The sequence below is a fragment of the Poecilia reticulata genome, linkage group LG4, assembly GCF_000633615.1.
Source record: "Poecilia reticulata strain Guanapo linkage group LG4, Guppy_female_1.0+MT, whole genome shotgun sequence".
Lineage (NCBI taxonomy): Eukaryota > Metazoa > Chordata > Actinopteri > Cyprinodontiformes > Poeciliidae > Poecilia > Poecilia reticulata.
Window position 1 is genome coordinate 10,887,307 of NC_024334.1, and position 25,327 is coordinate 10,912,633.

The window sequence follows — 25,327 nt, forward strand, 5'->3', positions numbered from 1 at the left end:
GTCAGTTATGTTTGTTTGTGCAGCCAGTTTGTTTACATTTTTGCCTGAGTTCAGTTTTGTTTWTTTGACCTCTTTTATGAGCTCAGTTTATCTTTTTGTCATTTTATAAATCTTTGGGTTAAAATAAAAAACCCTATTTTTCTAATTGATATCCTGTGACTCCTCCTGTTTTAACTCGGTCCATCACAAGCACACTGGGGTGATCACATGTGTTTGAATGACCGAGTCACATTCTGGGGCCTAATTTGACAAGCTTCAGATGTCTCTGGATGTGTGAAGATGATTGAGAAAGTTGGTTCTACAAAGAGAGGCTGCTTCTAGACAATTGTGCTATCTGGTTATAATCTAATGCTTTTAAAAGATGAAAAACAGAGTGTGCATTCTTATGCAAGGCAGGGTAGTCGTTAGAGGCAAATCGAGTGATAGATTATTCACATTGTGAGCATTTTAATCCCAGATATAATATTCCAAAACTACTTAACAGTTATGATACTTCCAACGATGGTAATATTTATATGATCTCTGGTCATTACACCTCTTTTTCAGTTCTCTGAAGACAGAAAGTATTGTTTATAACGTGCTAAAATCTGGAAAGTGTATTGTTTCACAATGGAGCATTCAAGCGGTGTAGTTCCGCTCGCTCTAATATCCCTTTTCTATGTTAATGCTGATGCACTGTTCTTGCTGACACAATCCAATCATGTCCTGTATTGACATTTTCACTCCCCCTAGGAGGAATTATCTTTTCACTTCTACTGTTCTGTTTTTTCTAAGATACCCAACTAAAATATGAGCATCATGGTCATCAAATGTGTGCTAAGAGCACAATTTCTGAGTCTATTTACAGATGTATTTCCCACAGATCTGAATGCAGATTTCAGGTTAGTCACTGAGCTGCTTTTCAAAAGTCACTTTTCTTTTCCTCTGGCAACTGATGCAAAATTAGAATCAGCTGTAAAGGCTGAGCTTTTATGTAAGATACAGAGAAGGACATCAGCAAGGATCTATTTTAGTTTTTCTTAAACATATCGTCTCTCTGTGTTCCTTGCACTATAATGTTAATTGACAAGAAAGCTGTTAAGAAGCTCATTAAATGGTAAAATGTAAATTATTTTTGGATTTTGACCTGTGATGTTGCATCAATTTCAAATATACAAAACATGCATGTCAAAATATAAACATACTTTTTACTTTTTGAAAATAGGTGTGTCACATTTATGGTTGGCTTAGTCAGTCTTTACTTTCTTACATGGCAAAAAGCATAGCACTTTCTAAATGCCATGTTATTGTAAAAACAAAAAAAATATGTCAGATAATTACAACAATGTTTTAGTTTTTTCCAATTTGAAGGTGAAATGTAGTCTGTATAATTCAAAACCCAAACAAATTAATTCAAGGTGAATATAAATAATCAGTGGTTGCAGGTGCACGCAATATTAAACTGAGCTTTAATGAATCAGCTTGTAATTCAGTTTTACCATTTGGTCTTCTTAAGTAGACGGCTTTCATCAATTTCAGTAAATTTTATTTATTTTTATTTATTTTTTTTTTAATGTCCAAATCAGATTTTCCTTACATTTTCTCATTTTCACTCTTGAGGTAAAGCTACAGTTTGCAGAGAGAAATCAAAAAGAGTTCAAACGTATTGCTCAGAAGGAGAACAGAAAATGTCCCACTTACGTCAGGGTGCAGTGAAGACCTTCATCATCAAGTCCTGAAGAAAGTAGTGGACAGCAATGATGTAACACTAAATACCTCTGTGACTTTTTTTTATTTTTATTAATTATTTAAAATGTAAAATCTAAAGTTGTCAGGAAGGCTGGTAACAGGCTCTTTGTAACATCAAAGAGCCTGTTTGAACCCTAAAACACATTGTCCATAAGTCTGATCTAAGGAGTCGAGGAAAATGAAACAATCTTTGCATTGCTAAAATATCCCAGTAACTTGAGAAATAATGGGCTGTTGCCTGATAATAATACACCATAACCCTAAATTACATTGACACAACCAACATTGTCATTATGAATCATCATTAAAGCATCGCAAACTATAAAAGCAAAGGCGAGGCTCAATCATGCCTTGGAATGATGCTTAACCAGAGGAGCCCAAGTTATCAGGTATGATGATCCTTTTAGACACAATGTTACCACAATACAAAACACAGAGAAATACAAACAAATGTTTACAAACACTCAAACTCATCAAATCCAGACAGAATGAAACATCAGTCATAAACTCTGAGAGAAAATAGATGCTTTCTTATTAGTTATGAAACAAAGTGAGGTCAATCACATCACAAAAAACTGGACAGTTTTTAGGTGTGTCTGGCGGCACATCTCTCTAATGTGCCGCCAGACACACCTAAAAACAAACTGTTCAGTGTTTAGGTGTGTCTGGCAGCACATTGGGGAGACGTGCCTCAAAATACAGAAGAAGGAAACGAAAACAGAACAAATCAGATTKAATGACTTCACAGCATTGAAAAAGGAGACAGACGGTCTATAGATGGAYAAGAAAGGGAAAAGAGCAAAACRCTTTCTTGTGTGGARGAACAGATTGCCRCCCTGAGGTTTGGCATCAGCTCCATCTTGTCTGTCTTTTGAGCCCTATAACACATTTACTGAGTTTAGCAACTCACTATTTTTGCGTCAGTCCCTTGCTGCCCTTTTTTTCATGAGCCTTGCCCCTAAAATACAGCAGAAGAAAATGTCTTGGTAACATGATGGCTTTGGTTACTTGTTGGAAATTATTCTTAATCAGTAAAACGATGTATATTTTTAATCTAACACTATTGACTGTAAGTGGGAATTTAGTAATTAACCCATTTAATCAATTACCTGGAAGATAAAGAGAATTGATTAAGCGGAAAATATATTGTATTGTACAACTTTTACGTACTAATTTGTGATGCATTTGTGATGCTTTGTCAGTTAAAGATGAGTATTTATCCTTTTCTGAACATCATTACGTCCTGTTGTTTTCTCTATGTAAATGAAGAAAAGTTCAGTTTTTTCAGCCACACACACATCTGCTTGCTGTGTTTTCTCATGTTTCACTATGTTTCACCAACAATGTCGATTTTGAGAGACTGATGCTTTATTGCGTTCACATGAATATGTGAATATGTGCACATATTGATTGCCTCATAAAAGGTTGGTTTGCAACCATTTGGTTTGCAGTGCAAATTGAAGTGTAAACATTCTTTGTTAGGGAGATCATGCAAAGGTTTGAAAAAAGAGAAGAGTTACGTAAATAAGAAAGAGTTACGTATTTTGGTCAAAGGACCGAACCTGTGGACGGAGGATGAAGGAGGATGACTGTAACAGAGGGAGAGTTTTAACACCTTCAGTTCCACTATTTAGGGACAGATAGAAGTCTTATGATTCTTTCATTATTTAGCCCAGTGTTTTTCAACCACTGTTCCGCGGTACACTAGTGTGCCGTGAGTGATCGTCAGGTGTGCCGTGGAAATTATTCAATTTCACTACGGTACCGTATTTTCCGGACTAWAAGCTGCTACTTTTTTCCTTAACTTTGAACCATGCGGATTGTAGCCCGCTGTGGCTTTTCTGTGGATTTTTCTTCAACCACCAGGGGGCTCTCTAGCAGGAAGTGAATTATTAGAAGTCAAAATTGTAAATCAAAGAAGAACGGCTAATTTTCATTTAGAACAAVCACATGCTAGCAGCAGGCAMGACRGAGAAATGTTTTCAAACTCDTATCATGCAGCTTTTAAGTTGAGGGTTGTCGATCTGGCTCTACAGGAGGGAAATAGAGCCGCTGCAWTTAAGCTCGGTGTGAACGAAACCATGGTTCGGCTTTGGAGACGGAGTGCTGCGTCCTTACAGCAGATTTATTAGAACGCCGCCCTCTGCTGGGTCCTAATGGAAAACCGAGAGCAGCTTCCAGTTTTTATTTTATTTTTTTAATTGAGGGTGCTAGTATGGTGCGCTCTATAGTCCGAAAAATACGGTAATTGGTTTTAAAAGATTTTTTGAAAATGAATTGTCTGCAAATAATGCCATCTTCGAGTATCTGCTGTAGTAGTAGCAGCGGCGTAATCATGTAATGTTCTTACCACTAGATGGCAGTAGGTACAGAGCATTTTACATTAAAACGAGAATTAGTGATGCACGAATGTTACAGGTAGCGGTGAGAGCACTGAATCTAGAAAGACTGATGACAGCGATGGAAAAGACAGTGAAGCTCAGCAGTAGTTGGGTTGGAAAGAACATGAGTCCATTTCCCACAACATGTCTGTGTGAAGTGAGCTTCTCAAGCCTGGCTACTATAAAAACTAAAAGCAGAAACTGAGAGCTGTTGAGGAAGAGCTTTGTCTTTCTTCCATTTCTGCCAGGAAATCAGATCTGTTTTCATCCAAACATGCACAGGTTTCACACTAGGTGGGTAAAATATACAGATATTGACATTTTGTACATGCAACTCTTCATATTGTAACAGTGAATATGAAGTGAAATGTTTCCCAAATATTATTGCGTCTTTCAGAATAAGAATTATTTTCTGTATTCCGGCTAWAAGAWKSYTKKKGRWTWRKTTKKWAAACMVYTTKRARTTTTCTACAACTTCTTTAAATTTAACACCACAGTGTTGTGGCTGTTCAGGGTTATTTTTGAAGTGAACATGTTAAGTGCAATTTGAAATAAGAAATGTAAAATGTGATAATACATTTTTGTGTTTATTTGATTCCTATTCAAGAGACTTTGATAAGAATGACTATATATAGGCGGCTACAGAGTATCTTTATTTCCATTTTTAGTTGGTGGTGTGCCTTGGGATTTTTTCAATTAAAACAGTGTACCTTGACTCAAAAAAGGTTGAAAAACACTGATTTAGCCATTCACTCCCCAACACCACATGGTGGATGTCAGCGCTGAAAGCTGGTGTGTTCCAATTTTATTGAGAGAAAACTGATTTAGCGGTAAGAACGTTTTTTTTTTTGCTTTTTTTTTTTTTACCAAAGCTAAATTTTGTTTGGTACTTCCATAAGTATAACTGGAATCAAATGGATAATGTCAGTGGAAATTGTAGCTTCTCAAGCAAAAGGTGGTGCATTTCTGCTCAGTTAATTTCAAAGCACAATGATAATATAGTTAGCTAAACAGTGGTCCTTATGTATTTAAACATATGAAAGCCTTTCTTTTCATTTTATTAATTTCAAACATCATGACTTTAGTGAAGAAAGCTACAGATGCCAATGTGGCTCTGTTGACCTATATACAGCCTCCTTCACAACAGAAATGTTTTCATATGAAATTAAAACAAAGTTACTGTAATATTTAAAGCGGGTGACAAAGATCTGTTGTCTAAATTACAGGCCACTATCATAACTTTGCCAGTTCTTTGGAATCCAGGAAAAAAAATGGCCACCCAAAAACTTTATGCCTTCATCAATAAACCCAAACATATTAACGGATATTCAGTTTGGTTATAGAGAAAACTGATCCTCATCAGTGGCATTAACGCACAAGACAGAAGAAATTAAAAAAAAATTTAATCACCAATTTTGTAATAAACTAGAGATTTGTTTGTTGTTTTATAGAGATTATGTAATGAGCATTGATAGCAATGAGCCTTGTTCATAAGTTCACCAGATAGTGTGTTTTGGTTATGGTACGTCAACACACACTTTTCTGGGTTGTTCTATTTCTCAGCTACACTTATTGTAAAATGGAAACTACAATTTGCCCTGTATTTTTTTTTTCTTTTCTGTCTCAGCACAAAAGTTATAACTTGAGAAGTTAACACACCCCAGGAGTGTGTAAAGGAGGTCTAGGTATCCTTGATAAAAAAAAACAATACAAAAACTTACGAGGTTTTCAGAGAGTGCCATTAATAGTAAACACATCTGGATATTTTGTATAGCAGTTTCAAGTTAGGTATTCTGAAGCAAAAAGTGTTGCAAACAGTCTCTCCAACATCTCCACTCTGCCCAGGGACGTTTTGGCCGTAGTTCCCCTGTGAAATGAGCAGAGTGTGCTACTAAAAGTTTGAGCTGGAAACCAGCCTGCAATGACAATACACGGTTTTAGGAGGGGCGAATCTGTGGGAAGACGACATTTTGGTGAGGAAACAAAACGCAGAATTACAAAATACCTCCACTGCAGTTGGTTGCTAATGAATTGATCCACAGCTGCGTGTTGAACTATTTCCTTGTGTGCTAAGAACTCTCTTCAGATCTCTCTCATGAAAACCACATCTTCTCTCAAGCACTGATTTAATGCGAGGTAGTTCAGGCCATCTCGAAATAAGAATCGAGATTTTTATTTCGCAGTTATCAGATTAAGGTAATTTAATCTGATATAAAATTACCTTATATCACAACAACCGAGAACCAGTAGAGCTGGTTCTCGGTTGAGAACACACCCAACCGAGAACATGGGTGTGTTCTCGGTTGTTGTGGTTTTTTATATGTCTCAAAAATAACTCATAAGTACACATCGAGCATTTTGCGAGATGTGGCAAATGTAATTCAGCGTTTCACAAAACATTTGCAGGTTCTCCCAAACCATAAATTATTTTTATGGTTGTTCAGTTGTATAGTTAAATAAATTGTTGACTCAAAGTATTATAGATTAGTAGAGGAACTATTTGTCACATACATGTGGCTTTATTGCCTTTCTGAGTAAAAACTATCACTACTAGAATCTCTGTATGTGTAGCAAGAGTCTGGACATACTTTGGAAAAGATACTTATTGTCAGCAACATAAATTTTAATATATAATAATAATTATTATAATAAAAATAATAATAATAGTAGCAAAGAAGGTAACGTGCATTAAGGCAGATTTGTTGCATACCCTTAAAATAACCAAAGTGGAAAAATCTAATGAACCTCCAATTTTGCCTCTCAAAGCAGCAGCCGTTATCTTTCAAACGACCGAAATATCTTTCTTTGCAGCAAGAAAAATTCATGACGTTTTATGTCAAATTCAGTTATTCTCCACGTAAAACTTCCATTAGGATTCATCAGTAATGCCCAGAGAGAGATATTAGTCAGCTCTCAGGCCTGGCTGTTTCAGAAAGGTCAGGAAATTTGTCTCTTCCTCAAGTGTATTTTCTCTTCTGTGGGTTTCTGAGAAACACTGAGTCGTGGTGTTAAAGCCATGCCGCAGCCTCCACTCCATCATGGCAGACACCTCAATCTGTTTTCACCATTTGCCTTTCTTTCTTTTTTTTTACCCACGTTTACAGCAACATAGGTTTTCAATACTAATCAGTCACTGCTCCTTTTTGCTCCATTCATCACCACTTCCTTCTCACAATTTTCTCTTTCTTCTTCATCCTTCTTTCTGTTACCAGTACAGTGACCTGGCTTTTCTCGATGTTTAACTTCTTCATGTGGTCATGCCTCTTTCTTCTAGCAAGGAGAAGACTGATCTCTCCTGGCTTTTTTTGCTCTCTTTCACATTCTTTAGACTTGATATTCTCACCATTCCTGTTTCCATTTTCCATTTTCCTTCTCATTTTTCATTTCCATCATTCTTTAAAGGGCTAAATGGTGCCAGATGCTGTTAATCTGCTGCTCTGATTGTGCAGCGCATGCATGAATGATATCCAACCGTATTCCTAATATCCTCTTGCTTTGGGTCATGGCTTTAATCTTTGCAAATGGAAGGTGATGAATACCAGGGGCCAGTTAAGCATTTTGTAAATTGCCTCATTATGGAATGAAATGGGTATTTCGGAAAGAGATTAATTTTTTGTTTTCTGCGAGGTTTCATAAAATTTGTGTAGTTTTCCTTCAAAAGTTGTTTAACCCATTACAACTCAATAAAGCATTCAATTACACGCAATTTCATAATGTACACCCGTTCAATTGCCTGTTCATAGATATCAGTCACCATAATGTATTCTGGCATCTGGACATATGGAAGGTGATTTACTGAAGATTAAAGCTAGGATCAAAATGAGGGAAAAGAAGAATTTACACTACTTTGAACAGGAATCAAGACAAGACAGTCTGGTCTGAGTACTTTAGAAACTGCTGAACTAATGTAATCTTTAAATTAACCATTTATAGAGAATCAAACAAAAAAAGGAAAAGCTGTCTAGTGAGTGGCAGAGGAGAATGAATAGACTGGTTTGAGATGATATAAAGATAACTAACTAACTTGTACAGAATATCATCTCTGAATGCACAAGACGAAAAACCTTGAAGCAGATAAGCTACAGAGGAAAAACACACCAGTAATCATACCTGTCGCTTAAGAACAATGACCTCACCAAAACTAGGCAATCTCACATTGGAAAGACATTACCTCCTCTGATGAGTCTGGATCAAGCCACAACATTCAGATAGTGGAGTCAGAATCTAGTACAAACAACATAGCAACATTCCTCTCTTCTGGATGAAACCTAGAGTACTGTAGCATCTCAGGATCATTGCCTGAACTCCACCCCGGATCTACATGTTGTCTCTCGCCATGTTCATCCCTTAGAGACCAGATTTCACCAGTGTGCCAGATTTCTGATAGCTATTTCCAATAGGAAAACTCAGCCTGTCACAAAGTTTAGACTGTCTTATGAGCAGCAGGCAGAGGCACGAAAAGTCTGCTGTACAACGCCCTCACCAGACTCCAATCCAAGAGAGCCCCTTTGGGATATGAGATGGTGGAATGAGGAGATGTGCAGCTGACAAATGTGCAGCGACTGTGTGATGCTGTCATGTCAGTAAAGACCAAAATTAGCTTGTGAGTGTAAAGCATTGTGCAAATATCTAGAAGACCTCCCTGTAACACCTCGCTGTGGTCTAGTTCATAAGGTTTTCACAAGGTCTAAGAAAACATAGAGGGGATGTTTACTAATGATAACATCAGTAAATGTTGTTTCCTGTAGCAGTTTTCACAGTTAAACCATATAAGAGCTCTCTATGTTATGTAAAGAACATTTGGCATCCGAACTAGAGCTGCTTGCCACAGTCAACTGATATACAGATGATGTTTTACAGATATGTCACCAAATACTTGCTGGATATGTGTCCTGATAAAATTGGCAGGAGAGCTGGCACAAAAACAGAAAAACTATACTACTATCTTTGTAAAACTCTTGTGGTAACTGTTTAACAAGGGTTTACGAGGGAGTTTAGATTTGCAAATGAATGTACACGGACTAAGAAAAAAAAAATAGGCAGCTGTCTACTTTGCCGGTGGCTCCTGCATGAAGTAATTACTTGCTGCTGTGCAGTTTATCTTAGATGAACATCTTGATATTTTCCCCCTATACTGTCTTCACCATTTTAGCTCCCAGCTCCCTTAAGACTCTTCTGCTTAGTGATTAACAGCTTAAAATATCACATTGTGTGAACTATACCCATTGTACACCGCCCCTAACAGAATCACTCATATGTAGGTGATTAAAACGAGAGTGACAGGTGTGTGTAGTGAAGTCCCGGCTCTCCATTAGTTTAATTAAATTACCTTAATCTGATATATGCTATTTTGAGCCAACACCCAATTATATACGTTCCTTTTGTTTCTGGCTCAAAGCAATGGAAGATGGAGTTTTTTAAATTAATTTATTTTCCCTTCCTTTCTCCAGCATACACAAAACCAGAAACAAGCACCTGCTTCTGCAAGGAGAAAGTCATTTGAAGCAACATTGACTGTCTTTTCCAAGTCTTGTGAATTCATTTATAATTAAATCGGAAACTAGGTGTTTTTCAGCTGAATATTACATATTCCTTGGGGCCACAGTGGAATTCAACATTTTGCTAATTTCCCCAACAGAAATTTCTTGTCTCCATAATGTTTCAATTCACCTGCTCAGTGTTTTTCTGTGTTATTTGGAAATTAACTGAGGCCTGCTTTAATACAGCATTAGGATTTTGTAATGATCATTTGTATTCCTTTCACAAGCATTTGCCTAGTTTGTCTAAAATTACTCATGGAGCGCTGGTAGAATGAACAATGACACCAAGTTAATACCGCAGAAAAAAGGGATCTATGTTCTCAAGGAACTCATTTTCTGGTGCAAATTTAACATGTTAACAGGCAAAAATTGTGGTTTAACAGTAATCATAAATTACGCTTAAGCCTGCAATTTGTGTCAGACATATATATTATCTTAATGGTGAGCCATTGCAATGCACTTTTTTTTCTATATTTTATTTTGGATATTAAAATAGTTGTGACCGCGACATATAATTCACCCAGTAACATAAATTTTGTTCTGAAAAGTTTTCAAAATTTATGCTGCTGGGTGAATTGATAAATTCTGTTGACTTTATTAAATCTATTACAGTGCTTTTGGTCAACCTTTGATGTTATAGATCACAAGTAACTTATTTCAGGTCTCATCTCCTGTGCTGGTAATAAGAGGGCGATCCAGGAATCACTGCAGTCATACTTTACTAACTAAAGGATTGTTTTTTTATCCATTTGGAGAACCAGCAGCTCCCCAAGGCTCCGTTTTAGGTTGCTTCTAATTTACTTTTCATATAAAACCTTAAAAAAAGATTTGACCATTGCAGCTAAGCCATTGCCTGTGGTTGTATCTAAATTCAGGTGTTGCATAATTCTTTTAGGGATTTACAAATACGGATGGTAATGAACCTACTTAACCTGAACATGAATAAAATGTAATGGCTTATGTGATAGCAGATTAATTTTATCATTTGGAAACATTTGTGTGAGGTTAAAAAGAGCTTTTTCCTGCTCAGTTCAACATTCATTCACATTACTGAGTTAGTCACGCTTTCATTACATCTCTGTTGATTTACTGTAATTCTCTGTAAGATGGTTTTGATAATTTCTCACTTAAACTGCAAAAAGCTATTCAAAATATGCTGTGGCTGTACACCATCAGTAAAGAAACGACATGATCTCAACAAAGCTGCTACGGCCTCTTTAATCCGGCTTCCTGTCCATTTAGTGATCCAGTTGAAAATGTTATTGAGTGCATTTGGGAGTCTTCATACACAAATGACGGTTGTAACCCATTTACAAAATATGTAATGAAGGCCATAACTTTACTGTTTTTATCCACTGAAAATAATTTTCAATGTTAAATTTATCTTCTTTCCTCCCTGCCCCAATTGAATAACATCAAGATCACCCGCAGTGATCCCACTTTGCTTAAGGATTAGACAAGATGCAAGAACTACACGCAAAATGAATTCAGTACATTTATTTTTTTAACTGAGTCATTGCACGTTTACTTAAGTGCAGAGTAGTACTCAATGTAAAGCTTTAGAAAATACAATCTCAGTCATCTCTGATGTGATTGTGGTGCTTCATGTGAATCCTTTGAAAAATAAAATACATTAGATGACAAGAAAACCACTCTTAGCAGTGTACTTTTATAGATCTGTAAAGTAAACACTGAGAAACAGGGCAGCATAACTGGTCAGTGTTAAAAGATTTATATCATTCATTCATATTTAGGTAGTGTAACTTTTCAAAATAAATGTACATTTCCCTTTGTCTGTGTAAACACACTGGTGTTTTTTTTTTTTAACCCATCTCTTTAAACATCATAGACTGACATACTGCACTGCCCTGGAGAGAAGAGCAGGAATTGCCACCCAACTGTTGGCACCTGAATTATCCAAAACCCCACTTTTGAGCTGCAGCTTTCTTTGTGCATCACATATTCATGTCCCCTATTCTTCCTTTCGGAAATAGCTCAATAGATTTACAATAACTCTTTCAAAAATAAAAAAATAGGTTGGTTCATAAACTGTACACAATACCAAAAACAATGTGCTTTTATTTTTTTTAAATATAGTGCCGAGTTTAATGTTCCCTTCTTTGCACAAGATCCTTTACTTCCTTAAGTGAGCTGTTGTCACAGGATTCATCATGGAAGCCTCTCCCCATGGAGCTTTCGATGTCTGTGTCTGCCGTTCTTCTCCTTGGCCGTATTGACACAGGCATTGTGCTTGTTGGTCTGCAAATGGTTCCAGTACTTGATGAGTTCATTGGGCTGAAACTGATGGGATGTGATCAGGTGGCTGTACTTGCAACTGGAATAAGAGACGCGCCAATGGTTGAAGAGGAACTCATTGGGAGGGGGTGCAGGGTCGATGCGTAACTTTGCCAGGCAGATCCCTACATACACGTCCTCCAGATGCAGCCTGCGTATGCTTAGCGAGGCCTGATAGATCAACTCGGCCATGTCCCCTGAGAACACGTACCCCGTGCCTGAGCAAAATATTGGGTAGCGCTCGCTTGGATAAAGCTCTGGTGGCATGTACCACTTACTGTCCTTGTTTCGGTTTGGTGCATAGCCCCTCATTAGATAGCCTGTAAAATACTTCTGTTTGGGGGGCAATTCGGGTTTTAGCAGCTTTTGGATGAGATACTCTGTATTGATGAACATGTCACTGTCCGTCTTCATCACATAGGAGACGCGTGGGCAGTAGGTGGCTACCCAGTTCATGCCCATCAAGGTTTTGGTGGTTAGGTTGTAGTAGGTGTCCCGATAGTCCTGTTGAATGATATCATGGTAAACACGGCTCTCTTCTTCAATGCTACTTTGAAGGAAGGCATCTGAACTCTTTCCTGTGCCAAGAAGAAAAAGTCGGATGAATCCCAGGCCCCCTGCTACACTCTCATTTCCCCACGTCTGCCGGATTGCGTTGCGTGCATCGGCCTGTCTAGGCTCAGCAGCAATGAGGAGGATGAGGAAGGGCGTACTGTCCCTGCACTTGAAAGGTTCATTCAGGATGTAGCGGTAGGGCTGAGCACTAAGCTTCTCCCCAACATCCATCTCCTTCTGTAAACTGTTGTTAGAGCTCATGGAGTCCCCAAGCCCCACGATGCCTGTCCTGGATCCTCCTCCAGCTCCACCTCCTCCTCCTGGCTCAGCTGCTGTTCCCTCTGCCTGTTGAGAGCTGAGGTTGAGAAGAGGCTTTGGTGCGCCATACCCTGTCTCCTTCCACAGGCTCCTCAGGGAGCTGCTCTGGTTGGCCTCTCCCTTGGGAGCCCGGAGACCCCTGATGGTGTAAGCCAGCGGGTAGTCACGAGGCCCATTGTGCCCTGGCAGCCATTCCTGGTGGCTGAAAAACAGAAAGACTGTAAAGAGAAGAGCCAGGGAGAGCAGACCAGCCACATGGGTCCGAAACAGGGAACGTTTGATGGTCATCTTGATGGAACATAAGTGCCGCCGTCTCCACTGCATGATGCAGATTGGGGTTGCGAGACACTGCTCCTTCTCGAGAATGGGCGGTGGTGGTCACATACAGTCACCTCAAACATGTGGTTGCCAACAATCAGAAGGTTATCTGAGCTGGCAGATGGGTTGGAGCGAGGCTCCTAGTGGAGTCAAGGGAACAGTTGAGCCCCTAAGTGTAGCTTGAAGCAAGGTTGAAAGGGCTCCTGGTGGAAAGAAGAAGGTGGCTATTCTTTCACCAGCAACACTTCTCCTTGTCTTCTTTGGCACTTCAGACAAACAGGGTCACGCACTGGGTCTTGTCTTCTTCAGGTTATAATAAGGGTCACCTCCTCTGTGTCTGCTCCCTGTAATTTAAAAACAGAGAGAAAAGAAACTGAGGAAACATTCTGCAAAAGACTTTCTTTATTCACTGGCACTGTGCCAAGTGTCAATTATTTTAGCTCCAGCTATGCTTCATTTTTCTTTTTCCTGTTAAATTTATTAGACTTGTTTCAAGACAAATAATCTGAATTAATTTTGTCCAGATGGAAGAGTCCCAATTAAAGCTTTTTATAGATACATAGCCTAATATGGATTTTTTCTATTTTTGTAAGCCGATTTAACACTTTGAAAAGGAAATTCTAAAAAATATTAAAGCACCGTAGCATATTTGATTAGACAGGGATGAAAAACACAGCATGGGCCTGTAGCTTGTTGATAGAAGATTTATAAAACATGACAAACACATCCATGCCAATGCACAAAAATATATAAAAAAGGAAAGAAAAGGGAAACCGTTCAAAAAGGAACGCTAACAGATCAATTAAATCAGTTTAGCATTTTAAAATCTCACAGCAAACAAGTTAAAAAGTCAAAAATGACAAATGTTCTGAAAATGTACTGAAATGCAAAAACCTTACAACCAGTGGATAGCAACATTGTGAGTCCTTTTTGCATACAATTACTGGGCTTAAGGCCAAGGGCTTACAGATAAACTGTGGCTCTGCTCAATGTGGTGCCGACTAAACTTGCTCTAAACTACATAGGCTGCTGAGTGTCATCAGCCCCCCACCACACATCAACAACGAGAGAGGAAACACATCTGTCAAAATGAGTTTTCAGGGTCCAGCAAGCAGTGGTGCTGCACCCCAAGCCAGCCTCTKGCGATGACAGCCACTGCTTGTCATTCACCTTCAGCCTATCAAGGCTTCGTACGGTCTTGTTGGGATCACCCGGGTTGCTCAATCTTCGAGGACACACAGGCATGAATACAGAACATGCAGGGAATTATGCGCACATGTAGACACACAAATACACAAGAGTGTGGATAAAATGCAAATGATTGTGCCTGGTGCCCACCAGGGAGTTGTCCACTGAGACAGACATACTGCCGGTCATGTTCAGTCTTCACTGATTCAGAATGTCACTAAGCCAAACAAGCACATTTACTGTGCTCTGCATTCATGAACACAAAATGCCAACACAAGATTCGTGGTCCAACAGGCTTGTTTGCCTAATTACAACGAACAGCACTTACTTATATCCAGACTATGTCTGTGAATCATCTCTGTTTCCGGCTTCATGAGAAACGGATGTGATTTTGCAATATTTCTGAGAATACTAAGATTTAATTAGCACAAAACAATTTGATCCAGATTAGACTAGTTCATATACTGTATTTATTTCCCATGCTTAATTCTAAAGGCACACGTGTTTAACTCAAGGCCAGCCTGTCACTGGTGGTCTGCATGTAAACGACCGTTTATTTGCCGTGACATGAGCTCAAAGTGTGACGCTACAGCTAGCTAGGATTGTTTTAAAGATAATGATAGAAAACTGGCTTAAAAACAGGTCACTCCAAAAAAAAGCTGCAGATACCGGTGGAAAGAAAACACCTCCAAGACTACTTATGTGATCAGAGGAAGCTAATTCATAGATGCTGAGTGTTGATGTGTCGTTCACTAGCTATTGGATTCCTTTGCATGGTTAGCAGTAGGAATCACTCCTGTTAGTCAGAACTGTTCTTTGTTTTTTTTTTATGTTCTGCTTTCAGGTCAGCAGCTATTGTTATCGTTTTATTGCATTATTATTTTATTTTTTTAATACAACAAATAAATACAATTGATAGAAATGGGTTAATTATTTTTATATTTAATGGTGCAGAAAATATTTTTTTTTCTGTTAAAGAAAAAAAAGAGAGCTTCCTACAGCCCTCCAAATTAGGCCAAATTAAATCAATGTGAAAAGATGTTAAATATTGTTTCACTTTAAAAAGTACTCACAGAATGGAGAAAATGATATATTTTAACAGTTTAATGGGAAGTTTCATCAATAGATTCTGACATAATGGCCCTTTCAGGACTTTCGTGAATTTGATGTGATTTGACAAGAAAAAGAGTTTGACGCCCCTGTTCTAAAGTGTTCCTAATGCCAAAACATTATTAATGGTGCTCTCTTTCCGAGTTCTCAGTATTCTAAATCTCACATTATGTTTCAAAGGTATCACAAGGAAATCTCAGTGAATGTTTTCTACATGACAGAAAAGACGTTTCTCCATTATGGTCATAAGCTAATTTTTCATCAATGGCACTTAGTTGGTTGTTTTTTTTAATACACCTAGTGGTCTTAAACTTCACTACATCAGCTCACAGAGCCATTTTCAATACGTTGTCTGGTCGTATTTATTTTGTCCTTTGCTTCTATTTCTTATTTTTATCATTTGGAGATCAACTTACAGTTACCAGTTATAAGCAGGTGGTGTAAGCGAGTATTTGTAACATTTTTCATTGTCTCACAATTTTGATGGGGAGTGATTAAAAGTCAAATAAATATTACAGAAATATAACCCTAATATTAACATACAGTACTTTAGCGGCAGTAGAAAAATAGTGATGTTTCGGGGGCAGAGGGAGCATTTAGTGCAAATATTGTACCGACCTAGTCTGAATGATTTCCAAAACTTCCCGTTTAAATTTTCTGTTATGTTTGCTCATTCATCATGACAACTGACAAGGAACACGATAACCTTTTCAGGCGAGTGTGCTTACCCAGTGAAAGCAATTACAGGGGAATGAGAAGGGCCAGGGCAAGCTTTGTTTTAAAGGTTAACATACTTTACATCGGAGCACATTGAGCGCTTGAGAGATTTCTGCTGTCAACCAAATGAACATCTAGTTACACAAACTCTGATCAGGAGAACACACATGGAGGCACACATAGATATGAGTGCAGAGAAATACACAAGGAATAGATGCCCCCCTACGTGCTGGCGCCCACCCAGCCCACCGTCATTCATGAATCGAGTTTGTTTAGTTATTCTCAGCATAAATGCAAATTTCAGTGCGATCATCAAGGATCCATTTTTACTTTTAAACAGTACTATTTAGTGTGCCGATGCCTCTCATTAATTCCTTTTCTTGCCTCCCATCAATGTCACTTCTATGCAGGCCAATTAGTTACACCAGTGATAATTAAAGCCCCAGCGATTCTGCAGCGGTCAATAATCAGAATGAAGGCTGTGGGAGTGGCGCACTGGTGACATTATTAGGCGTGCATCAGTGTTGTCACTAGATCAGCTTCAAACCTGGAGGTAAAATTAGAGATGACGGGCGTTTGTTTTGTTTCGGTTTCTTCACAGGAAACACGCAAAGAGCATGGAAGCAAAACAAGCTTTGGCAATGCTAATGAATGTATGATACTCAGTAAAAACATTCCATTTCATAACAGTGACACATTATCCTGAAGAAAAGTACTGCTCCCATTTATAAGCCATTTAGAGCAGCTTCTCGTTGAAGATAAAGGTTAAAATCCACTTTATTGAAAAAGCGCTGACTGATATGGCTGACTAAGGATCTCGTCTTACCTAATAACGCTATCCAGAAGCAGCAATCCTCAGTGAACCACAACATGTCTGATTTATTTTCATTCTGATGCGTTGCTGTAGCACTTGCCGTTTAGAGTCAGAAAAGCACAAATTTCATAAATGTAAGGAAACATCACTGTATACCTCCTCAAGATTAGAAAGGCGTTGTGGGAAAGCAAAAGATGCATCTCTCAGTTAAATCATTAAAAAAAAAATTAGATTATAGTTTTGTATTTAAAATTACACATGCAATTGAAAAATGATAGTTAACTTAACCTTCTAAAATATCTAGAGCATGTTTCTCAACCTTTTTTGGGCCAACCAGCCTTTATCCAGGTCCCTCACCGCCCCCCACCAAAGATTTTGCAGGCTTCTTTGCACTGATTATTATTTTATTATTAATATTACTATCACTAATGTAGATGTTTTGATTTTTATGCTGGTTTCTGTATTTATCATCAAAAAAAAATTCCCATAGAACAAAAAAGTCATGGGAATAGAAATTATTTTCACAGGTGTCTATAAAAAATGCAATGAACATTCAAGTTAAAATTGGTCTAACAGCAGCCAATCAGAGTGGAAAAAAAATATTATTCTGTGCCATTTTCTAGTTGTTAAATATTCCACAAAATGATAAGATAAAAGATGTACAACATGCCAGTTTAAACTTTGAACTATTTGCAAAACGACTGATCTCTGCAACATTAAAACATGGATAGAACTGTAACTACATTAATCATAACTCTTCTTCTCTTCAGTGTTTATCAGTTTCTGGTGGTGCAGCTCTGTGCTGCCTTCAGGAGAATGGGACATCAGAGTATCATCCAAAAAATTTCACCCACATGGCATTTATTGTGCAAACCAGAGCTTTCAGTGAAAAAACAAAAGTTTCAGGTCCTTTTAATGCCATACAAATATGAGACAGAAACATGGATTATATCTTTATATAGACCTGTCTATTGATTTATGATTAATAGTTTTACTGGACAGAAATTACAAAGAACAAATCTGGTTATTAATCAAATCCTAATGAGTCCAATTGAAAGTGTCATGGAGTCATCAGCCTTATGACATTAACACTGATATAAAAAATAATATTGAAGAAATAAATATATCAAATCTAATTAAAAACATAAATAAGTGATCAGTTCTTTACTGTTATGGTCTGTAAGATATATTTATTCTCAGTTCTAGATATGGTCTCAACAAACCCATGGCACTTCAATAATATTATTTTACCTTTTATCTGGAAATGGTGTCTGTTTATTATTGTCATACAGTCTAAGGTCTTGCCATACCAATTTATTCCTCTTTATTTACTTTAGTTTCTTAGTTTATTCTTGCATTTTGTTCTTCATTCATTTCCATTTAGTTTCATTTGATTAGTATTATCCTCTCTTGGTTTATTGCTATGTCCACTTTAGTTTCTTTCCTGTTGCTACGTTTATTTTATCGTTTATTGACGCTCACCACCAGTAATCTTCACTCATCACCTGTTGCGCCTCCTAATCGTCATGTGTTTCACATCATGTGTTGATTTTTCACTGTTCAGCGTCGGATTCTCTGTTTTTATGCCATAATTCACATATAGTTGCTCGCTCCGTTTTATGTCCCGCTTCTCCTGTTTTAGAGTTTTGCGCAATGTGAACGTTGTTTTTTTTTTTTTTAACCAGCGTTCGGGAACTGTATCAATGGAGAAAAGGCAGACTGACATAAACCGTTTAAAACAACGGAAATAATTTTGGTATTCCGGTTACTGAAATTTAAAAGTGCTGTGTTGTTCTATCACCCTCGTTTCATACTGGACCACTTACAGCGCCGGTGTTAACGCTATAAAATGAACGCTCTCTATCGTGGTATCACCCATGGAGGGATTTCTTTATTTAAATAGCTTCATTTTTCAGAGGGATACAAAGTGAGGGTACAGTGATATTAGTAATTACATGTTTATAAGAGCGATTTTCTGTTGTCCTTCCATGGAACCGTTCAGCCTTCAAACGGAAATAAAACACTTTTTAATATAAGTTGCTGCTTTGACATGATCACAGAACTGCCAAAACATATGTACAAAAATACCAGACAAAGTGAACCACAGCAACGTCAYCAGCCGGTGTAACGCTGAACTGAAGCTACCAGTAGCAGGAGAACAGAGCTGTGCCAAGAAGCTACAAACACTGAATAGAAGAAGAGCTGCCATCGGTAACGTTGCAGCCAAGCATGTTTTAATGTTACACAATACAGTTTTACCAAGTTGCTCAAAGTCTAAACTGGTATTGTTGTGCTTATAAGGTGTAAAGTTTACCTTCGACCAAACGCCCCCCAAAGGCATCGCCTCCCTTTTGTAAAAATGTCCGCCAGCGCCCCCTGCCGTCCTCTGAACGCCCCCTGGGGGGCGGTACCGCCCATGTTGAGAACTGCTAAAATCATCGAAGACGAAAAGAAGTCAATCCTTATTAATTATCGACAAAACCTCTGTAACCTCTGTTTGAAATGCATAATTTTTAAAATTTTATCTTTTTTTTGTCAAGAAACTATCCAATTATTTAATATCAAACCCTGTGTGTGTTTGATATTGTGGGTAATTCATTCTTATAGTGATTATATATTCCAGTCCTCAAACCAATCAAGTCGAGTTCCTTTGATTTTACGTTGTCCTTAGATATTTGAATTGTATTCAAAAGCAGCTCAAGACATTCTTACTAAAACACTTTCCCTTGAGATCTTAAATATTTCATTTTTAGTTTTAATCATCTATTATTCCATTGTTTTTTTTCCCTCTTACTTTAAATCTTATTCCTCTGAAGATTTTTCATCTGTGAGGTGCTACAGAAATTTATTTACCACTACTTACAAACTGGGTGGAGAGTAGGAGTGTCTCTAAAACTCAACCATGGCATTTCTCTTCTCTTGGTCAGACATGTTTTGCTTCAGTCTGATTCATTCAGCACAGAAGCTGGCCGTTAGAGATGCATCTGTTACTGGTTTTATAAAACCAAGTTTTATTTTAGCACTAATGTTTGGTTAATACATTTTTTTTTAAATGAAATTACTATTGAACCGCTAAGTGGTACCTGAGCTACTTAAACCTCTGGGTTCACCCGGTGCTCTTCAAACTCAATGACTGAGATGATTCAGCGCAGATGTAAGCTGAAGCTTGTGAAAGTAAAGCAGGGATGTCTCAACAATCACAAGATAAGTGTGACTGGAATTTGGAATTTACAAAATGTGCAACAAAGGCTTTTCGAAGATGTTTTTGTCTTCACCATCTGCAAGGAAACAACCAAAAGCCTAGTGGATGTCACTAAGAAAGTAACTTTTACGTACACGTTTTTAGTGTTCAAGTGGTCTGGTTTGTTTGTTTAACATCAATAACAAAGGCCAAGGGTCTGGTTATACTCAGCAGGAAACCCAAAACATAAATCTAAACTAAATTGGTTCAATCAATATTGTAGAGAAACTCAGGGAACTTCCTTCAAACCTTCACAATAAAAGCCTAAACATCAAATATCACTTTTCAAACACAGAGTTTAGATCAGGCCCATGGAGGACGTGGCCAAACCCGCTCCAACCCATTCAGTTCCCGTGGTAACATGGAAGTGATTAAATCAACCACTTCGATGTTTTTAAAATCTGCTAAAATGATGGTTGTGCCGAGTAGCTGTTACAGTTATCGACAGTAGCTTCCGACGACCTTAGTCCAGTAGAATAAAGAAATGGATGACATCCATTTATGTTACTGACAATTTAGTCAAACTCAAAGCACATTTCATTTTAAAAGGTAAACTACACCATCAACCAGGTAGCTGGAAATAAAAACTTGCTATAAACGACAGAAAGAAAACTGCGTGTGTGCCAGAAGATGATCATACAGCTCACACACAGTAGAAAACCAGATTCTGTCCTCGAGGAGAAATACTGGCCACTTTGCAACAATGAGCCACATTCAGCACAACTTCCTCAGATTTTAAAAAGCCTTGCCTAAGCTCAAAATTTGCAGAAAATAACCCCACTCATGAATGGACTCTTCTGCATACAATCATGCACAAACCTGCTCTTCTGCAAATTCTGCCTCTTTCTGACTTCAAGTCTGGGAGAAGTTGACCATTTGTTTATTTAAAGATCCCCATTAGTTTCTACTATAGCAGAGACTATTCTTCCTGCAGTCCACAACACAGACATTATAATGAAAACACATTTTGACAAACATCACAGATCAAGTTTCTTGCTCCGGCTCCAAACTCAGTTTTTGCAACCTCAAAGAAAGGCGTGTCATTAAAATCCGTTTATACACGATTTAATCGTATCCTGCTTGCATAAAACCTTCCTCTGTCTGTACCTGCCTCAAGGACAATTAAAATGCAGGTAAAGGATCCATGTCTCTGTTGTGAAAACATTTCGTAATGCGTGCACTCATGTGGATCAACAGTTCTGTGTATATTTGAGTTAGATTAAAACTCAAATATGCCAGAGGATAAAAGGATTAGTTGAGCTTAAATCATCAACTTCCATCTTCAACGTTATGATTGTCAGGTATTCAAAACAATCATCTGGTTTAAATGATCAACATACTGTAGATTTACAGGCTTCCAGTCCCTTAAGTGTTGCTGAGCAAACTATTGAGAGGTCAACGCAACCCTTTAACTGTGGATATTGGTCAGATGTGGGTCAGACCACAAGAGCCCGTTTATTATAGAACACTGCCATAAGGTGACAAAGGGTCAGTTGACCCAAATAACAAAAGCACTGGTGTTATCTGATGTAGAGACGTTTGAACGGCTCTGGGTTGATACAGAGCCAAACCTTCCAACGGAGGGAGAGGAGACAGGGTTTGTCTTGTTTCTGTGAACTTCTAACAAATATTCTTCCCATTAACACCCTTTGAGAGGAGTTGTGATCATATGTAGGGCTCCAAACGTTCAAGGATAAGTGACATATTGTTGAATTCTGTAACATTGCTTGAGTTGACCCCAAATGTTCCGTTTTCTTTTCCCCACCAGACCATCTCGGTCAGAAAAATCATCCAGGCAGTGCTTTATGTCCAACACTTTGAAGACRCACGGACAATCGTGATTCGATACATCCTACTGCTCAAATTGTATTGRATTTCAAATGTTGTTTAGAATAAAAACTGGATAATCAAATTTGCTGTTATTATTGTTGTTAAAGAAAATTATTTTAGCRACAGACTAATGGAGCCTAAATTAGGACATTTTAAAGTCTAAATTAAAAAGGTGGATATAATGACATTACAGACATAACATTTAGTCAGCTCCCATAAATATAGTCCCTGTTGTCTCTAGTCTACAAGAAAAAAACACCAAAATCTGTATTTTATGTAAAAGCGTAAAATGAATGCATTTAAATACTTGACTTTTTAAAAAGRAGACTGAAACGTTTTAAAGCTGGGCACAAAAATAAAGAGGACCTCTGAGAAACAAAGGTCTGGCATGTAAGCAGAATCATTGTTGTGACAAGGTTCTTACTACTTGAGAAGCAATATTCATCTCTTCCAACTTTTTCTCCCTTACTCCTGCACTCCTGGCTTAAGGGTGCACCCTTAAGCCAGGCAGTGCATCATGGGGTTCTTTATCGCAGGTGGACAAGGATCAACTTAAGTTCACAGCATAAGTTCACAGATTTTTGCAAGCAATTCTCAATCAATTACAAAGCAAAGTGTCAMGATACAGAGAATCTGTCACCGTTTTTTGGATGAGCCAAAAGAAGCTGCAGACCAGGAACCGAATGGCAGTTCTTATCGTCTACACTGCACCTCCTCTAAGGGGTGTCATCCTAAAACCATAAGCCTCAGCGATGTTCAGCAGTTGGGTGTGTGTGTGTGAGCTTGCACCTGTTAGTGGGAGTGCAGACTAAAACCCAATTCCTCTATGACAATAAAACTATATTTCAACTAACTAAGGTTAAACTTACAGCAATTAAGCTAAAGGGGAAAAGTTAAATCAAAAGCTATAATACTAACACTTTAAATGTCAGAATTACATTTTAAAGCAGGTCAAACTCTTTGCATAAAAGTTTTCACAAAAGTGAGAGGTCAAGCACTAATGGTTGGGAAATTAAGCCCCATTAACGTGTCACAGTCTGGTGGTGCAGAATGAATACCCAGATGGTGAGGTTGGCCTTCTTTTTTTAAGCCACTTCCAGCATCGTAAAGAATGCAGAGACTTGGGTGCCAACTAGATCAGGCAGCTTGGCACAATGAAGTGGACATAAAGCTCCCTAAATCAATGTGATCAATAAGAACTCAATGGCTTTGCCTCTTGGCAGRGATATGGAGCAGGTTCCAAAACTGGAATGTGTGCAAATGAACGCAAAACAAACTGACCTCTATTTCACATTCTATTTTTGTTTTGTTTTAAACCATAAAACATTTCCATAATRAGAAAATAAAGCAGGAAGTAAATTATTTCTTACTAAACAAAGGTCCACCTATCCAAAAGTCTAAGGKCTACTCTGTCAGTGAAGGAGCCACAGAGTGATAAAGCGGAGGTAAATGATGTTGAGTCAAAGGTGGGCTAAATGGAGAAACTGATTGATGGGTTCATGGATCCCAGTCAAGRCAGCCGAGGAGAGGTGGATGCAATGGAGTGGAGGGAGAGGAAGGAGGGGATGGCTAAATGAATAATGAGGATGTGGAGAACCGATGGGACGTGCAACGCTGCGTACCTCCTCCACCTCATGCTGCGGCTGCTGACAGGGCTGCGGTCGGCGCACGGGTGAACTGAACCCCGGTACTCTCACCCGCCATCACCGCCTCTTCTGGCCGGGGCTTCAGTTGTGCCCTCCGTCCTCCGCTTCCCTTTTCGCTAATTGCACAGACACCTTAGATGTGGAAACGACCCTCCTGCTCCTCATGCCAGCAGAACCTCAAGTAACCTGCGGGGATTTTTTTTTTTTTTTTTTTTTTTTTTTTTGGTTCTCCTCCTGGTGCGACTCCCTTTTACCCCTCTTCTCTTCCCAGGGTCCGTTATATAACTCTTTTTTCAAATGCACATTTCTTGCTTTACGATGCAGTTCCCAGTTGTTTCCTTGATCTTATCCAAGTTTGTCCTCCTCTACAGAGACGTTCTTGTCATTTAAAAATGAAAACGCATCCCTCGCACTTTCATCTGGAGCCAACCCGCTGGAAGGAAACGCAGAGCGGCGGCGGCGGCGGCGGCAGCGGCAGAGCTGCCGGTATGCGGCTGCTGCTCCACGATGCTGAGCCCGGCTGCTGTGCAGTGTTATTAGCAGTGAACCGCGATGGATGAAAAAAGAATTATAACAACAAAAAAAAAAAAAAAAAAAAAAAAAAATCAGCTCCACCTCTGAGTCCAGTCACAGTTTAAACATGTACCCCGACTCCTAGAGGGAGAACAAAAGCAATAACTCATCTACCTTCAGCTCCTGGCTTTGACTGGACACTCCGCTTCTTCTCCTCTGCAGAAGCATTCTTCTGATACGTCTTGGACCGACCCCGACCCCTRCCGGATCTCTCATCCAGCCGAGACAAGCTGCTGGCCCGTGAAAGCTGTCTGTCAGACACCGCTACACTGACGGTGCTCGACCACGTCACAGCACTCTTAGAGGAGCATCTCACGTGACCCAGTTACTCTGTAATGAGACGTTCAAGGGGTATTTGTGAAAAATTCATGGTGCTGCCACAACTCAGTAAATATTTCAACTTTATATTGAACCTGAAGTAATGTTATTGTGGGGGRAAAAAAAACAACTTCCGTTTGCACTGCTGTTTTAAAAACCCATTTGAATTTATACGGACTCAGATTAAGGTGAGAGAGTGGATGAGAAAAGTCTTGGAAATGATTTGGAAATTGAAGTATAGATACAGAGCAAGACTGGCGGTGTCCTGCGACTTTTTAATTGATCAAGTCGAACACACCTCGAACAAATAAACACTTCGTCATGCGCTTATGTTGCACAGAGCCCCGATAGTGACCTACCGTATTTTCTGGACTATAGAGTGCACCCCACTGTGAGCCGCATCTACAAAGTTTTTTTTTTTAAAGAACTGGAAACGTACAATCCGCACTGGGCTATAAGCCGCTGGTATCTCTGCCGCTTTCGGTTTTCCACAAGGACGCTGCACAGGGCTAAGCCGCATGCAAAGAGTGGGGGGAATAAGTAGCGGCTGACTGTCCGAAAAATACGATAACTATGTTCCAGAGGATAGCGAATTATCTTGGTTAAAGTCTTGGTTCAGTTTGATAAAAGCAGTAGCACATTAAGTTACCATGGTGATGTATCCACAGAACCAGAACCAAACGAGGAGAAGCAGCATCCAGCTTCTATGCACCACAAATTTGGAACAAACTTCCAGAAAACTAAAACAGCTGAAA

The 25,327-nt window shown here is 38.6% G+C and overlaps 1 protein-coding gene across 2 annotated transcripts; it reads right to left on the minus strand.

Moving 5' to 3' along the window:
- Nucleotides 1-11,131: 11,131 nt before the first annotated feature.
- On the minus strand, nucleotides 11,132-24,592 carry b3galt2 (UDP-Gal:betaGlcNAc beta 1,3-galactosyltransferase, polypeptide 2). Of its 2 annotated transcripts, none has more exons than XM_008406663.2 (2): nucleotides 24,369-24,592; nucleotides 11,132-13,479 (listed from the first exon to the last, which is right to left on the minus strand). In XM_008406663.2, the coding sequence occupies exon 2, from the start codon at nucleotides 13,139-13,141 to the stop codon at nucleotides 11,819-11,821; it is 1,323 nt and encodes a 440-aa protein (XP_008404885.1). In that variant the 5' UTR covers nucleotides 13,142-13,479; nucleotides 24,369-24,592; the 3' UTR covers nucleotides 11,132-11,818. The 2 variants fall into 2 exon arrangements, with proteins under 2 accessions (XP_008404885.1, XP_008404884.1); XM_008406662.2 differs by having other exon boundaries at nucleotides 23,658-24,592.
- Nucleotides 24,593-25,327: the final 735 nt, after the last annotated feature.

Bases quoted from the DNA above. Each gene is read 5' to 3' on its own strand.
- b3galt2 (XM_008406663.2), bottom strand. From the start codon at position 13,141: ATGCAGTGGAGACGGCGGCACTTATGTTCCATCAAGATGACCATCAAA.